The sequence below is a fragment of the Pseudophryne corroboree genome, chromosome 7 (assembly GCF_028390025.1).
Source record: "Pseudophryne corroboree isolate aPseCor3 chromosome 7, aPseCor3.hap2, whole genome shotgun sequence".
Taxonomy (NCBI): domain Eukaryota; kingdom Metazoa; phylum Chordata; class Amphibia; order Anura; family Myobatrachidae; genus Pseudophryne; species Pseudophryne corroboree.
Window position 1 is genome coordinate 319,826,791 of NC_086450.1, and position 17,375 is coordinate 319,844,165.

The window sequence follows — 17,375 nt, forward strand, 5'->3', positions numbered from 1 at the left end:
TTAGGGGGGTATACTTACCTTTCCCCTGTCGGGATTCTCACAATAGGGATGCCTCTGTCAGTATTCTGAGCACTGGCATCCCGACTGCTGGCATTTAGAACCAATCCAATTTAGTATAATTTAGTTAAATAAACACATTCCCTTATTCTGTTTTCTTATGGTCTTAAATTGTAAAGTTAAGTCCGATTTTACTGTTGAACTCAGACTAGAAGATATTTACCAACATTTTGGCTAATAGACTAAAACAGATTTTACCAGAAGTAAAAGCACTTGGCACTCGGTAGTTAATGTGAGGATAGTAGTGACAGCAATACAATACTCTTGGAAGCCAAACTGCTCTACCCCTAGGGTGATCGTTGCCTTCGATGGCGAAAAGGCATTCAATCTTGTTAAATGGGATTATCTTTTTACTACTCTTCAATTATTTGGTTTCCCCACTGGCTTTGTTAATATCCTGAGACCCTTTATCATAACCCGCTTTCGCAGATTTCCTGCATGGTCATGTCCTCACATTTCCCTATAGGTCGAGGGACGAGACAAGGCTGCCCGATGTCCCCCTTGTTATTTGCATTGGCTATAGAGCTGCTATCTGTAGCTTTACGTGCCTCGCGAATAACAGAAGGGATCAGTGGCGGATCCAGGGGGGGGCACTCGGGTCCGTGCCCCCCCTGTCATTTGTGGCCTCCGTCCGCTGTGTCCCCCCCCCGGCGCCGCACAGGAAGATGACGGGCGCCTGCTGAGATTGTGTTACCAGCGGGCACACGTCTCTCCTCTCCGAAAGCCGGAGGCAGGAGCTCAGTACTGAGCTCCTGCCTCCGGCGCTGTCACTGTGCGGCGTGCGCTATGGGACTGACGTCTCTCTCATAGTGCTGAGGAGAGGACGCCAAGAGGAGGAGGACTGCAGCGGTCTGGAAGCGGGAACGGGGCTCGGTAAGTATGTTGTGTTTTCTCTTCCTCAGTGCAGCGGGGGCATCTACTGGGGGCAAACTACGGGGGGGACATTAACAAGGGACATTACTACTGGGTGGGGGGGCATTACTATTGGGGGCATTATTGCTGGAGGAGCATCTACTGGGGGCATTACTACTGGGAGGCATCAACAAGGGACATTACTACTGGGTGGGGGGGCATTACTACTGGGGGCATTATTACAGGGGGAGCATCTACTGGGGGCATTACTACTGGGGGCATCAACAAGGGGCATTACTACTGGGGGGGGCATTACTACTGGGGACATTATTACTGGGGGGCATCTACTGGGGGCATTACTACTGGGGTGTCATCTATTGAGGGCATTACTACTGGGGGCAGCTACTGGGGGACATTTTTACTGGGGGCATCTACTGGGTGCAAACTACTGGGGACATTATTACTGGTGGCATCTACTGGGTGTATTACAACTGGGGGCATTATTACTGGGGGGCATCTACTGGGGGCATTACTACTGGGGGGCCATCTATTGGGGGCAAACTCCTAGGGGGCATTACTACTGGGGGACATTATTACTGGGGGGCATTTTCTGGGGGCACACTACTGGGGGACATTATTACTGGGGGCCAACTACAAAGGGGCTAACTGCTGGGGGCAAACTACAGGAGGGCATTACTATTGGCGGCGTAACTACAGGGGCATTACTACTGGCGGCGTAACTACAGGGGCATTACTACTTGGGGGCTAAACTACAGGGGGGCATAACTACAGGGGCCAAACTACTGGGGGATAACTACAGGGGCCAAACTACTGGGGGCATTACTACTGGGGGCTAAACTACAAGGGGCATAACTACAGGGGCTAAACTACAATGAGGCAAACTACAGGGGGGGCATTACTAATGGTGGCTAAACTACAGGCAGGCAAACTACTGGGGGCATTACCACTGGGAGGCTAAACTAAAGGGGGGGAGGGTAAACTACTGGGGTCATAACTGCAGGGGCATTACCACTGGGGGCATAACTACTAGGGCGCTAAATGACTGGGGGCATTACTACAGGCAACATTACTACTGGGGGCAATACGGGCATTGCATAAGGGGCACCACTACTATGGGATCTATATAAGGGGCACTACAAGTACAGTGGACATTGCATAATGAGCGCTACAACTGTGGGTATTGTATAAGAAGCGCCACCTCACATGCACCGAAGCCGCACACAAATGTACTTGCCCCTTCTATGGTGCCCCCCCTTTCATTTTCTTCTGGATCCGCCCCTGGAAGGGATCATAATTCATGAAAAATTACTGAAGATAGACTCTTTGCCGATGATATGATTCTCTTTCTTTCTAATCCTTTCTAAAGCTGTGCTTACTCTAAGTGTTGCCGAGAGAGGAGGGGGAGAGGGTACAAATTACCCGGGCCCCGGGCTTCCTCCCCCTTACCTGGCAGTAGCAGCTGCAGCTCTTTTCCTCAGCCCAGCACACACTGTCATGTGCTGGGCTGCAATGTGGCCATGGTAGCGCTTAAAATCCAATGTTTTCGGTATTTTGTTTAAGGGTGCATTACCACACCTCCTGTGATTAGGTCATGCCCCCTGAAAAGTACCCGGGCCCAGCCAGGCTCTCTACTGCTCTGCTTACTCTTATCTCTTCATTTGGTTCAGTTTCCGGGTACAGAGTAAACTTAGACAAGTCCGAAATTCTTCCTATTAGTGGTACTGATACATATTATAGATCTCTACCAGCTCTTCAACCTTTTCATATTTCTTACTCTTCCTTTAAATACTTAGGAGTCACTATCACAGCAGACTTCGCATGGTTATATGAGGAAAATTTTACCCCGATTATTGGTAAAATAAAACACTCACTTGATACCTGGAAAACATTACCCCTCTCTCTGCTGGGCCGCCTAGCTGTAATCAAGAGTGTCCTATTCCCAAAATATTTTACATTATGCAAATAAGTCTTCTCGCAAAAGATATTAAATACTTAACTGCTTGCTTCTCCCGCTTTTTGTGGCAGGGAAAAAGGCCAAGAATAGCCTTTCACAAGATGAGGGCACCCCGCTGTAAAGAAGGACCAAGTTTATCTGATCTCTCTTATAGTTCTTACTAGGTGATTCATCGCTCCCTACGGGCGCTCTTCACACCGTCGTAAGGGGCTACACCCCCGTAACCCCTACATAAAGGTGAAGGTGTAGAATAGTAGTTGTCAAATTTATTGTGGTGGAATGTGGCTTTTGGTGTTGGTTAAATCTTGCATGGCAAAAGGGAACGTGATGGTGAATGTGGATATTGTTAGTGTTGGAGGGTTGGCCGGGGCATTATGGAACTGTAGAAGGGGTAACGGATGTGGGGGTGTGTGAGGGAGGAACGTGTGGTGTGTAGGTGGGTTGAGAGGGTGTTTTGGGTTTGGCAGGGTATGCAAAAGTGGTTAGGGGGTGTTGTGGGTTTGGTGGGTTGGTTAGGTGGGTTAGGGTTTGAAGATGTATGTGTTAGGGAGAGTGAGGGTTGTACAATGCAATAATTCGTGGGCAAATGACTTAGCCTGCGCTGTGCGGATGAAGTCTTAATCACGGCAATCTTCCCAAACTTCAACTCACGTCACAAACAGTTTCACCATGGGAAAATGAAACAAAAGTGACAATAGTGAAGTCCGTTTTAATACATTTTCTAAAAATTACAATAAATACTTTGTTTACATAAATGAGTCAAGTTTAACACCAATAAAACTCCTGGTGCAAGGTAAATGCAGAGAAATTACCGGAGATGAATGGAACCGTGGCCAAACAGTTCCAAACAGCGCCTGAGTGGTTGTTTTGGACCCACACTAGTCCAATCGATAAACTGCTCTGGTCACCAAGTCTCAAACTCCGCGGAGTTTATTAAAACGGACTTCACTATTGTCACTTTTGTTTCATTTTCCCATGGTGGAACTGTTTGTGACGTGAGTTGAAGTTTGGGAAGATTGCCGTGATTAAGACTTCATCCGCACAGCGCAGGCTAAGTCATTTGCCCACGAATTATTGCATTGTATCACTGTGGTGAGGGGTGAAGGAAACCTCATAAGGGCATCTGTAAGCCAGCAGCAGTCATTTGCGCACAGAGTCACCAATACTATTGTTTGTATAGAGTGAGGGTTGTGTTAGGAGTGTTAATGGTGGTGAAGGTAAGGTGTTTGGTGTGGTGGTGTGTGTGAGTGTGAGTAGGTTAGGGGTGTGGGTTGGTAAGATGCTAGGGAGGGTGAATGAGCGTGTATGGGCTTAACCGTGGATGGTGGCTGGTGACTGTGTATACAGTGGGCAAGGGGTAAGGGATGGTGTAGGTGCTAGGAGGAATTGTATGTGTTGGATTTGTGTTTGTGGGGTACAGGGGGAAAGGGTAGGGTGTTGGAAGGGGGAGTTGTACATGGGGAGTGTGGTGGGATGATGGAGGGTATTTGGGGTAGTGTGATGTAATTTAGGAAGGGGGGGTGGGGTTTGTTTTATGGGGATGGTGAATGGGCTGGTGAGGTGTATGGGGCAATGGTTGGATGGTGTATGTGTGGATGGCGGGTGTTAGGTTGTATGGGGGTTGTGCTTGTGAGGTGCAGGGGGTGTGGTGAAGGCGGGTGAGTTGTAGGTGTGGGTGGGGTTGTGTTGAGGGGTAGGGGTTTGTTTGTGGTGGCGAGGTTTTATGATGTAGGTAGTGACAGTGTGCAGAGTGGGATGGTATTCAGTGGTGTGGATGTGGAGGATGGTTGTTTGGGAAAGGGGGGTGGGGATGGGGGTGATGTTGTAGAGGGGCTGAAGACAATGTGGTGTGTACATGTGAGTGGTGGGAGGTTATCATTGGAGGGCATGGCAATAAGGGAGGGTGAAGGAAAAGTGTGTGTAAGGGAGGAAGGGTTTGCGGACAGGTAGGTTGAGAGGGGTTGCAGGTTGTGTGTATGGCATGTGCAAGGGGGACTTGATGGGGGTGTAGGGTGGGGGTGTATGAGGCATAAGGATAGGTTGAATGTTTGGATTTAATAGGTGTAGGGTGGCTTTGGTCTACATTGTGAAGGGGGGTGAAGGGACGGTGGTTGGTGGAGTGTTTTGTGAGAAGGGGTACATGGAGTAGGCTGTCTGTCCGTAAGAAGCTGTGGTTGTTGGCTGACCAGAGTAAGGGTGGATGGTGGATGTGGTCCGTTAACTGTATACTTTGGCGTAGGGGTGAGGGTTGGGGGAGGGGCACTGAGGTGCTGCACTTGGTGGAGTTGTGGGTGTGTGGTTAAGGGGTTGGGTGTGCAAAGGTGCCATGGCGGAGGGATGTTTGGATAGGGTTATGTGTTTAGGGTGGTGTGTTGTGTGGTGTCTGCATGGGAGGGTGGGTGGTGATTAGGCTAGGGGGATGTGGAAGGGTGTGTTGAGGTGCAAGGTGGGATGGATTTATGGAAGGGGTCGTGTTAGGTATTGTGCGTGGGTGTTAGATGGATGTGTTTGTGAGGTGTGGTGGTTGAATTACAGTGGTGCGTAGTTAGGTGTGTGGTGTTCTGTGATGTATGGAGCTGTGGCAAGTGTGTGGAGTAGGTATGCTGGCTGTGTATGTTGTTGCGTAAATGCTAGAGGTGGGAGCTGGGAAGGGGGGTTTGCGGAGGTAGGGTGTGGTGGGTGCGGGGTGCGGGAGTCTTGTGGCTCCAGTCCAGCGCTTCATGTGCGAGGCTGGCGGTGGGAGCTGGGGAGGGGGTTTGCAGAGGCAGGCAGCGTTGGTGCGGGGTGCGGAAGTATTGCGGCTCCCGCCCCCCCCGCTTCATGTGAGAGGCTGGAGGTGGCAGCTGGGGAGGGGGGTGGGTGGCGGAAGCAGGCAGCATTGTGCGGGGTGCGGGTGTATTGCGGCTCCCGTCCCCCGCTTCATGTGAGAGGCTGGAGGTGGGAGCTGGGGAGGGGGGATGGCGGGGGCAGGCAGTGTTGGTGCGGGGTGCGGGCAGCTCCCGTCACCCTGCTTCCTGTGAGAGGCTGGAGGTAGGAGCTGGGGAGCGGGGGTGGCGGAAGCAGGCAGCGTTGGTGCGGGGTGCGGGCGGCTCCCATCCCCCGCATCATGTGCGAGGCTGGAGGTGGGAGCTGGGGAGGGGGGGTGGCGGAGGCAGGCAGCGTTGGTGCGGGGTGCGGGCGGCTCCCGTCCCCCGCGACATGTGCGAGGCTGGAGGTGGGAACTGGGGAGGGTGGGTGGCAGAGGCAAGCAGCGTTGGTGCGGGGTGCAGGTGTATTGCGGCTTCCATCCCCCGCTTCATGTGAGAGGCTGGAGGTGGGAGCTGGGGAGGAGGGGTGGCGGAGGCAGGCAGCATTGGTGCGGGGTGCGGGTGTATTGCGGCTCCCATTCCACGCTTCATGTGAGAGGCTGGAGGTGGGAGCTGGGGTGGCGGGGGCAGGCAGCGTTGGTGCGGGGTGCAGGTGGCTCCCATCCCCCGCGTCATGTGCGAGGTGGGAGCAGGGGAGGGGGGGGTGGCGGAGGCAGGCAGCGTTGGTGAGGGGTGCGGGCGGCTCCCGTGCCCCGCGTCATATGCGAGGCTGGAGGTGGGAGCTGGGGAGGGTGGGTGGCAGGGGCTGGCAGCATTGGTGTGGGGTACAGGCGGCTCCCATCCCCCGCTTCATGTGAGAGGCTGGAGGTGGGAGCTGGGGAGGGGGGGTGGCGGAGGCAGGCAGCGTTGGTGTGGGGTGTGGCCGGCTCCCGTCCCCCGCTTCGTGTGAGAGGCTTGAGGTGGGAGCTGGGGAGGGGGGGTGGTGGGGGCAGACAGCGTTGGTGCGGGGTACAGCAGGCTCCCGTCCCCGCTTCCTGTGAGAGGCTGGAGGTGGGAGCTGGGGAGGTGGATTGCGGGGGCAGGCAGCGTTGGTGCGGGGTGCGGGCGGCTCCTGCCCCCTGCTTCATGTGAGAGGCTGGAGGTGGGAACTGGGGAGGGTGGGTGGCGTTAGCAGGCAGCATTGGTGCGGGGTGCGGGCAGCTCCCGTCCCCCGCTTCCTGTGAGAGGCTGGAGGTAGGAGCTGGGAAGCGGGGGTGGCGGAGGCAGGCAGCGTTGGTGCGGGGTGCGGGCGGTTCCCATCCCCCGCATCATGTGCGAGGCTGGAGGTGGGAGCTGGGAAGGGGGGGTGGCAGAGGCAGGCAGCGTTGGTGCGGGGTGCGGGCGGCTCCCGTCCCCCGCGACATGTGCAAGGCTGGAGGTGGGAACTGGGGAGGGTGGGTGGCAGAGGCAAGCAGCGTTGGTGCGGGGTGCAGGTGTATTGCGGCTTCCGTCCCCCGCTTCATGTGAGAGGCTGGAGGTGGGAGCTGGGGAGGAGGGGTGGCGGAGGCAGGCAGCATTGGTGCGGGGTGCGGGTGTATTGCGGCTCCCATTCCACGCTTCATGTGAGAGGCTGGAGGTGGGAGCTGGGGTGGCGGGGGCAGGCAGCGTTGGTGCGGGGTGCAGGTGGCTCCCATCCCCCGCGTCATGTGCGAGGTGGGAGCAGGGGAGGGGGGTGGCGGAGGCAGGCAGCGTTGGTGAGGGGTGCGGGCGGCTCCCGTGCCCCGCATCATATGCGAGGCTGGAGGTGGGAGCTGGGGTGGGTGGCAGGGGCAGGCAGCATTGGTGTGGGGTGCAGGCGGCTCCCATCCCCCGCTTCATGTGAGAGGCTGGAGGTGGGAGCTGGGGAGGGGGGGGGTGGCGGATGCAGGCAGCGTTGGTGTGGGGTGTGGCCGGCTCCCGTCCCCCGCTTCGTGTGAGAGGCTTGAGGTGGGAGCTGGGGAGGGGGGGTGGTGGGGGCAGACAGCGTTGGTGCGGGGTACAGCAGGCTCCCGTCCCCGCTTCCTGTGAGAGGCTGGAGGTGGGAGCTGGGGAGGTGGATTGCGGGGGCAGGCAGCGTTGGTGCGGGGTGCGGGCGGCTCCTGCCCCCTGCTTCATGTGAGAGGCTGGAGGTGGGAACTGGGGAGGGTGGGTGGCGTTAGCAGGCAGCATTGGTGCGGGGTGCGGGCAGCTCCCGTCCCCCGCTTCATGTGAGAGGCTGGAGGTGGGAGTTGGGGAGGGGGGTTGGTGGAGGCAGGCAGCGTTGGTGCGGGGTGCGGGCGGCTCCCGTCCCCCGCTTCATGTGAGAGGTGGGAGCTGGGGAAGAGGGGTGGCGGGGTCTGGCTGTGGTGGGTCGGGGTGCGGGCGGCTTCCGTGCAGCGGTTGTTGTGTGCGGCTGGCGGTGTCCAGTGGTGTTTCCCTCTGATGACGGTGGCTGGATTGTGTGGCTGTCCACCTCGGCACTGGTCAAAAGCAGGTGACTCCGCCCAGCCCTGTGACTCCACCCAGCGTTACGGCCAGGCACAGAGTCACAGATTTTGCCTAATATATAGGAGATTCTCATGCTATATTTTTTTGATACATCAGTGATTGGCTACTCGACACCAGCTCGTACACAGACTGTCAATTGGATGCAGCGCTTACCCCATATTTCGCTAATGCTTTACTGCACTTTAAATCAGCAGATATTCCTACTAATATTTTACACAATCCTATATTTGCCTATACCTAGCGTGCCTGGATTGGCATTAATCGGACATTTCGGTCTAATTTTCTCTATTCTCCGTATGTTACTTTATGGGGCAATCCCGCTTCCCCCCCTTCTTTGACCTAATTCAGACCTGATCGCTAGGGTGCGTTTTTTGCATCCCTGCGATCGTGTAGTTGCCGTCTACAGGGGGAGGGGGGAAATCGCTGTGCAGGGGTGCGATCGCATGTGCAGGTAAGCTGCACAAATAGAAGTTTGTGCAGTCTCTGCACAGCCCAGGACTTACTCTTCCAGTGCGATGATCGGGGCCGGAGCTGATGTCAGAAACCCTCCCTTCAAACGCCTGGTCCCTGCTGCGTTTCTCTGGACACTCCTAAAAAACGGTCAGTTGCCACCCACAAACGGCCTCTTCCTGTCAGTCACCTTTTCTCGCACATCCCAGCGCTGCGGACTGACGCGCCTGCGCATTGCGGTGCATACGTATGCACAGTTCAGACCTGATCGCAGGCTGTACGAAAACACAGCCTAGAGATCAGGTCTGAATTAGGCCCTAAATACCAGCTTTCAAGGCAGCATTTCTATATGTATTTGCAAATCAGATACTACATACTGTACAATTGCTTCCTAGACCCGCAGAAAATTATGAGGCTTCTGCTCCTTTTCGACCTCTTCTTACTGTAATTGAGCGTCTACTGTTCTTTATAAAATTAGAATGTTATATATGCACTTGACAGCAGTATCTCAGTCAGTCTCATGGAGTTCCACGTTATTGAACTGGACCATAGATATTCCTTCTCTACAGTTATTACCAGACCTCTTGACCCATTATGATAATACTGTCAATTACTTGATATCATCTTATTTACAGGAGGTGCACATTCTGTTGATACATAGAGCCTATATTTCCCTGTCTCAACGTAAATATATGAATGCTTTAGTAACTAGAAATTGTTTAAAATGTAACATAACACATGCCACCTTTTTTCACTGTATATGGGGATGTCGGAAGCTGAAGAAATTTTGGAATAAAGTGGTCCATTTTATTTACACCATGTTCTCCACTGATTACCTGCCTGTATTTGTGGTAATTTTAAAAACTGGGACTTGGGCCCGGAGAAGAAACTCAGAATACGATTATTCACAGTGATTATTATGGTTGCAAAGAAAATTATTCTTATACAGTACATTGGACTAGCAGATCCTCTCCTATGTCGGAGGTTAACCAGAAACTATTACAAAATTATACTTTAATAGGAGATCTACTATACCTGAGATTAAGAAGGGCATTGAGAAATGTTACCACAAATGGGAGCCCTTTCTTTGCACCCCAGATGAGACGACTCAAGGCCACATTCTTAAATTGTATGGAAATATAGGTTGAGTATCCCATATCCAAATATTCCGAAATACGGAATATTCCGAAATACGGACTTTTTTGAGTGAGAGTGAGATAGTGAAACCTTTGTTTTCTGATGTCTCAATGTATACAAACTTTGTTTAATACACAAAGTTATAAAAAATATTGTATTAAATGACCTTCAGGCTGTGTGTATAAGGTGTATATGAAACATAAATGAATTGTGTGAATGTACACTCACTTTGTTTAATGCACAAAGTTATTAAAAATATTGGCTAAAATTAACTTCAGGCTGTGTGTATAAGCTGTATATGTAACATAAATGCATTATGTGCTTAGATTTAGGTCCCATCACCATGATATCTCATTATGGTATGCAATTATTCCAAAATACGGAAAAATCCGATATCCAAAATACCTCTGGTCCCAAGCATTTTGGATAAGGGATACTCAACCTGTACTGAGTGGAACCTACTCAGACGTATTTCGAATAATTCATGATTTCTTTATACATCTACCTATTTTGTCCCTCCAACCCAATTCTTGTGTTACTGGATCTTATTAGGTCTGCACCTCCATTACTCTAAAATCTCTACTTTGATTAAGTAAATGACACTTTGCTAACATTTCTTGGTAGCCCACTATCTTTGTTCCCCTCCCCCCTTCTTTCTCCTACTCTCTCCTCATGTGGTTTCCCCCTCCCTCCCCTTGATGCTGTTTGTTGTTTTATTTTTGAATGTGTATTTGTATTTGCTTAAAGATTGTCACAGGGTCTTCTGGGATCTGATTCGAGAAGTACTGTAATAGTTTCTTCAACGACTGTATTGTTGTGCTGAATAGACCATTATGTACTTGTATATGTTTTCTTGCCTTGTGACATTTAACAAGTCATTGTTATTTGTTTTATTTTGTAAAACTCAATAAAAATTTGTTTAAAAAAAAAAATTGTGAAGTTCAAGATTCTTTAAATATTTGAGAGAAGTTTGATTTCTTTGGCGAGATCGCATGAGGTGCAGGTTGCTGGCTGATCTCTGACGTTTTTTTAAAGAGACAATCACTTAAGATATGGTTTTGCCTTGTAAGTGTGATTGTCTGTTTAAAAAAACATCATTTGTTAATATCTCTAAGTATTATATACAGTATGGACAAAGGAAAATGAAGAAGAACAAAACTAAATCAAGTAATGTATATTAATTCATTTCATTGTTTAACATTAACTGTATTTTATTGTGTACAATGCATTTTACAATAAATGAATCTATTTTACCTTGTACAGTAGACTTTGCACAATTTTTTTGTCATCCCACCTCACGTCCACGTTCTCAAGAAATAGGTTTGATGTTTTTTCCATGGATCCACACACTTGAAGATTCCTGACACCCATGATGTGCTGGATCTGTAGGGTGAGTTACATAATATGAATTATTACCCGAAACTCAGTATCAATATGTCACAACGTCAACAAATATAAGTTATGTGGATATTGTGCACCATTGAGTCTCTTTTTATGTCTCAGCAAGGACGATCCGAAAAAGTGTGCGGTTTTCCACTAATCCTATTCCCATCACTACTGGCCACTGCCTCTAACAAGACAAGAGCACTTACCTCCTGAAATACTCTGTGCTGTTGTAGTTATACAGATGATCTGATTGGTTACAAGTACTGTAGTTCTATACTCACACAATACTCAGCTGGAGACATACAGACAAGCAAAACAAAATAGCGCTTTTGCCCTTGTCAAATGCTCCTAAAAGATGTATTAGTTCATGTCTTTTACAATTATGTTGTTTTGAAGACATCAGATTTATAAAGCTGTCGTGTCTGAATTAAAAAATGTAAATATTTCCATATCAATTAAAAACAATTGTAAGTATCTATATAATAATCTAAGGTCTGTCTTGTATCTGATGGTGGGTACACACTAGGGTACACACTAGGCGATGTGCTCTATGGCCCTCATTCCGAGTTGTTCGCTCGCTAGCTGCTTTTAGCAGCATTGCAAATGCTAGGCCGCCGCCCTCTGGGAGTGTATCTTAGCTTAGCAGAATAGTGAACGAAAGATTAGCAGAACTATTACTAAATAATTTGCTGCAGTTTCTGAGTAGCTCCAGACCTACTCCTAGACTGCGATCACCTCAGTCCGTTTAGTTCCTGGTTTGACGTCACAAACACGCCCTGCGTTTGGCCAGCCACTCCCCCTTTTCTCCAGCCACTCCTGCGTTTTTACCTGGCACGCCTGCGTTTTTTAGCACTCTCCCTGAAAATGGCCAGTTTCCGCCCAGAAACACCCACTTCCTGTCAATCACACTCCGATCACTCGAGCAATGAAAAAACGTCGCTCGAGCTTGTGTAAATCTACAAAGTTTTGTGTGAAAATACTTAGCGCATGCGCGCTGCGTACCATGCGTATGCGCAGAATTGCAATTTTTTCACTTGATCGCTGCGCTGCGAAAATCGTCAACGAGCGATCAACTCGGAATGACCACCTATGAGTGATGTCGACTAGTGTGTTCCCTTCCCTGCCGGGGTGGTCGGCAGCAGTGCATACACAATGAGCGATAAGACAACGATATCGCTCAGTGATGTCACGGTGCGGCCGGGTTGAGCATGCAGCTTTTGAACGGCAGTCCAAATTGAAGTACATGTACGGTTGACAGCGAGGGTCATTAACGACCCAAAGTGCCATGTATCGCTCATCGGCGACAGCATACACACTGGCCAATATAGTAAACAATGTCGCTCAGGAAGGGCTACATGAGCGATGTCGTTTACTATTAACGCCTAGTGTGTATGCACCTTGACATGCGCAGTGGAAGATAGGGCGTGCACCTCATGGGATAGAACTTAGAGGATGGTAGAGGACCACTCTGGAGGCGCCGGGAATGGGGTAAGTACAGTGGGGAGGGGTTTGGACAGAGGATAGGATGGGGCGAGGCAGAGTGGTAGGCGGGCCGAGGTGCCCTGAAGTGCCGGATTCCTTTACTAGTTACAACTGCTACACAGGATGCTTTTTACATGTTCAGTGTAGACAGTTAAAGAATAAAAGCGCTAAAATGTTACTCAAAATAAAAAAATGTTTTAATGCAATTAGTTACAGCGTCCATTAAACGTAAACGAAATGAACAAAAGAAAGTGTACAGCTGTTCTCTGAATCAGTATGATGACCTCCGACCTGCATCAGGCTGTGCGTGTAGGCGCCTGTCCCTATTTCACCCTAGCAGGGTCCATGCTGTGGCTGTGGTAAACAGCTATTCTGGCAAGCACCCCGGCCTGTGTAATACACTGGGTGTCATCAGGCTTGTGCAAGCAGCCAGGTGCTGCGGTGAGATGGATAGTAAAGGATCCAGCAGCATGACTGCTCCAAATGGATGTAGTTCATCAAGCAGAGACGGTTGTCAAGAAATCTAACTGATTAATTAATTCATGCAGTCATTCATTAAATTAGAAACGTAATAGAAATTATGTGGAATATTTACTAAGCAGCGTGTTTTGCACATATTAGAGCCACTTTATATTTTAAAGTAAAACCTGCCAAGAAGCAGCAGCTTGTAAAAGCTGATGCTTTCTACATACAGCCCTTGGTCTGGAATACATACGATATACCGGCTGTCGGGATGCGTCTGTCAGTATCCCGACAGCGGCATCCCAGCAGCCGGCAAACTGAGAGTGAGCACACTCGCCACGCATCGGGCCCGGGCACACAGTTTAAATTTTCCACTCGGGTGGTGGCATGGACCCACCACCCGAGTGGGAGTACAGGGCTGCGGTCGGGATTCAGACTGCTGGCATTTAGCCATCTGTCGGGATTCCGGCGTCGGGATCCTGAATGCCGGGATCCCGACAGGCGGTATATTAACTGCATACCCTTAGTTTTGATGCTAGAATTGTGTCTGTGAGGACTCATTAACAGATTATTGTGTGTGTTTCTGGAAACTAATTAGCCTTCAAACCACTCCGGAAAAAAAAAGAAAACATGACATCACTGAAGTCCATGTATTTGTGGAGAAATAGGTTTTTTATGTACTAAATTCCACATCCCATTGTGAAGAATATCCATTGTGAAAAATGACCATTGTGAAGAATAACCATTCTTCATGGTCAAGGTGAAAGGATTATTTCCATATATATTTACACCTGTATTATTGTATGTTTGACATATGGCAATTAGCAGAAAGGATGTATTTTGAAAAGTAATGTTGGGTATACACACTACGATTATCCAAAAATATCGATTGGTCGGGCATGCCAGATTTTCCAGCATGTCCGTCTGACGTAATATTTTCTAAGTGTCTGATCGACCACATCGGGCAGTGTATGCCCTATGGCGGCCGACCAACGGACATCTCCCGTGCTCCTTCACATGGGGAGGAACGGGAAAATGTCTACTCCCCGGGGGCAGATCACCGATATTAGGTGACATACATTGTGAGAAATCAGTGTATGCTTGTGATATTGGCACTGTCCGAGGATGCCAGATAAACTGTCTGTTGGTCTGACAGGTATTTTATCTGGTCGGGTATGCCCAGCATTAGTGTTAAACCTAATTATAATAACAATAATAATAATAATAATAATAATAACAATAATAATAATAATAACAATAATAATAATTCTATTTATATAGCGCTCTTTCTCCAACAGTACTCATGGCGCTTTACAGACATTAAAAACAGTGCACATAATACAGAAGATGGAGGTAATACAGTAACCGACAAGCCGCACAGACATAAAAAAGAAAATCTAGTGTGCAGAGTAAGCATAATGCATGATTGGTGTAGGCATTTTGGGTAATAACATCCACGAGTTGTGTATTCCACCTTCACAAGTACCAGGTGAGGCAGCTATCTTAGGAGCACTACATAGGATTACCCTGGGTGGAATAGACTACCCCTAGAAGAGATGACACAAAATGGGGTGATTGCAGCATCCTAGCGCTCAGAGTAGGGTCCCAACAAAACTATAAGGTCCATGTATTTTTCATCCCACCCACAAGGGTACCAGATGAGGCAGCCATGTTGATGTTGAAACCTAGAGATGTCTCTTAAGATACTTGCTGCAATATCAACTGGAAGATCCAGAGGCAAGCTGGTATGATACATTACAGACAAATAATGACAGCATGACTATTCTTTACTTTCTAATATATAAAAAGTGGAATAAGGAGATTTATGGTAAGAACTTACCGTTGTTAAATCTCTTTCTGCGAGGTACACTGGATTCCACAGGGAATAACATCGGGGTGTAGAGTAGGATCTTGATCTGAGGCACCAACAGACTAAAAGCTTTGACTGTTCCCAAGATGCATAGGGCCGCCTCCTCTATAACCCCGCCTTCATGCACAGGAGCTCAGTTTTGTTAACCAGTCCAATGCAGTAGCAGGTAGAAAAGAGACAACAGTTAGTAGCCACATAGCACCACATTCTCACGACAGGAGAAGGTACAAGCGGCTAATGCCATACAAACCCAAAGAAGCAAAGTGCGTCAGGGTGGGCGCCCTGTGGAATCCAGTATACCTTGCAGAAAGGGATTTAACAACGGTAAGTTCTTACCATAAATCTCCTTTTCTGCAGCGGAGTACACAGTATTCCACAGGGAATAACATCGGGGATGTCCTAAAGCAGTTCCTCAAGGGAGGGAACGCACTGTAGTGGGCACAAGAACACGGCGTCCAAAGGAAGCATCCTGGGAGGCAGAAGTATCAAAACCATAAAATCTAATGAACGTGTTCACTGAGGACCACATAGCCGCCTTGCACAATTGTTTAAGGGTTGCACAACGGCGGGCCGCCCAAGAAGTTCCAACAGATCGAGTAGAATGGGCTTCAATGGTATCAGGAGCTGGAAGGCCAGCCTGTATATAAGCATGTGCAATCACCATTCTAATCCATCTGGCCAAGGTCTGCTTATTAGCAGGCCAGCCACGTTTGTGAAAACCAAAATGAACAAACAGAGTCAAAATTCTGAACCGACTCCGTTCTTTTGACATATACTGTATACGGAGAGCCTGTACCACATCCAAAGACTTCTCTTTGGATGACAAACCTGGAGAAGTAAATGCCGGAACCACAATTTCTTGGTTAAGGTGGAAAGAAGACACCACCTTGGGCAGATAACCAGGGCGGGTCCTAAGAACCGCCCAGTCACGGTGAAAAATCAGGTAAGGTGACCGACAGGATAAGGCACCTAAATCCGAAACTCATCTAGCAGAGGCAATAGCCAGCAAAAACAAGACCTTAAGAGTAAGCCATTTATGGTCCACCGACACTAGGGGTTCAAAAGGAGCCTCTTGTAAGGCATCCAGAACAACCGACAAATCCCAAGGAGCCACAGGAGGAACGTAGTGATGTTGAATTCGGAGAACACCCTGAGTGAAGGTATGAACATCAGGCAAAGTCGCAATCGACAAGGCCTAAATTTGAACCTTGAGGGAGGCCAGGCGCAAGCCTAAGTCCAGGCCCTGTTGCAGAAAAGCCAACAGATTGGCAGTATTGAATTTGAATACATCAACATTCTTAGCAGCACACCATGTGAAATAAGAATTCCAAACCTTATAATAAATCCAAGCCGAAGCCGATATATGGGCTTTCAACATAGTTTGAATGACCGCCTCGGAAAAAACTTTGGCCCTTAGGACGGAAGCTTCAAGAGCCATGCCGTCAAAGCCAGTTGGGCCAAATCCTGGTAGACACAGGGGCCCTGAACGAGGAGGTCTGGGCGTTGAGGAAGTAGAAGAGGACGCTCTATCGAGAAACCCTGTAGGTCTGAGAAGCAATGCTGTCTGGCCCACGCAGGAGCGAGTAGAAGTAGGATTCCTCCTTCTTGCTTAACTTCCTTATTACCCTGGGCAGGAGTGACATCGGGGGAAACATGTATGGCAGCCGAAAGTCCCATGAAATTGCCAGTGCGTCCACGAATGCTGCTTGAGGATCCCTTGTTCTTGCTCCGAAGACCGGAACCTTGTGATTGTGTCGAGATGTCATCAGGTCTGCAACTGGTAGGCCCCACTTGTCTACTAGGAGTTCAAATACTTCTGGATGATGGCTCCACTCTCCGGCGTGTACGTCCTGGTCTGACTGTGACACCATCGTGATCAGCGTGCATATAAGAGAAGGCACGTTCCCTGGAGTCCATTCCTTTTAAAAGGTAGATGGCCTGCACGCCCACACCTTCATATATAGTTATACTTACCACAGCATAACAGGACTAATAGCTAACTAGCGTTATTTAGTTAGTTAGTTAGTTAGTTAGTTATTGCTTAGCGGAACTAATGTTGCAAAGACTATGGTGCTATTTAATATTTGGATGTATATTTTATATTGTAGACATTGATCCCAAAAATTATTTGTAAACAATATTTGCAGCTTTTCCTTCAGGGACGCACCGAGTGTCAAGAATCTGGTTTTTCATTTATTGCTCCTCTTCCTGATGTCACATTGAGATCAAACATATCTCAGTTTCTTTCTAGGTCACTAAGCTATACAATAGTGACTACGCAATCCAAAGGGTGGTCTTCAGTATGCCGACTGTTGGGATCCCGGCGCACAGTATACCAGCGCCGGAATCCCGACAACCGACATACCGACACTTTTTCTCCCTCGTGGTGGTC

General features: G+C 49.1%; 1 protein-coding gene across 1 annotated transcript in view; it reads right to left on the reverse strand.

Moving 5' to 3' along the window:
- Positions 1-17,375, reverse strand: part of LOC134945174 (uncharacterized) — a 532,944-nt gene that overhangs the window by 145,719 nt on the left and 369,850 nt on the right. The window contains exon 45 of the mRNA XM_063934300.1: positions 11,038-11,166. Within this exon, the coding sequence (XP_063790370.1) occupies positions 11,038-11,166 (129 nt within the window). The remainder of the gene's footprint in view (positions 1-11,037; positions 11,167-17,375) is intronic.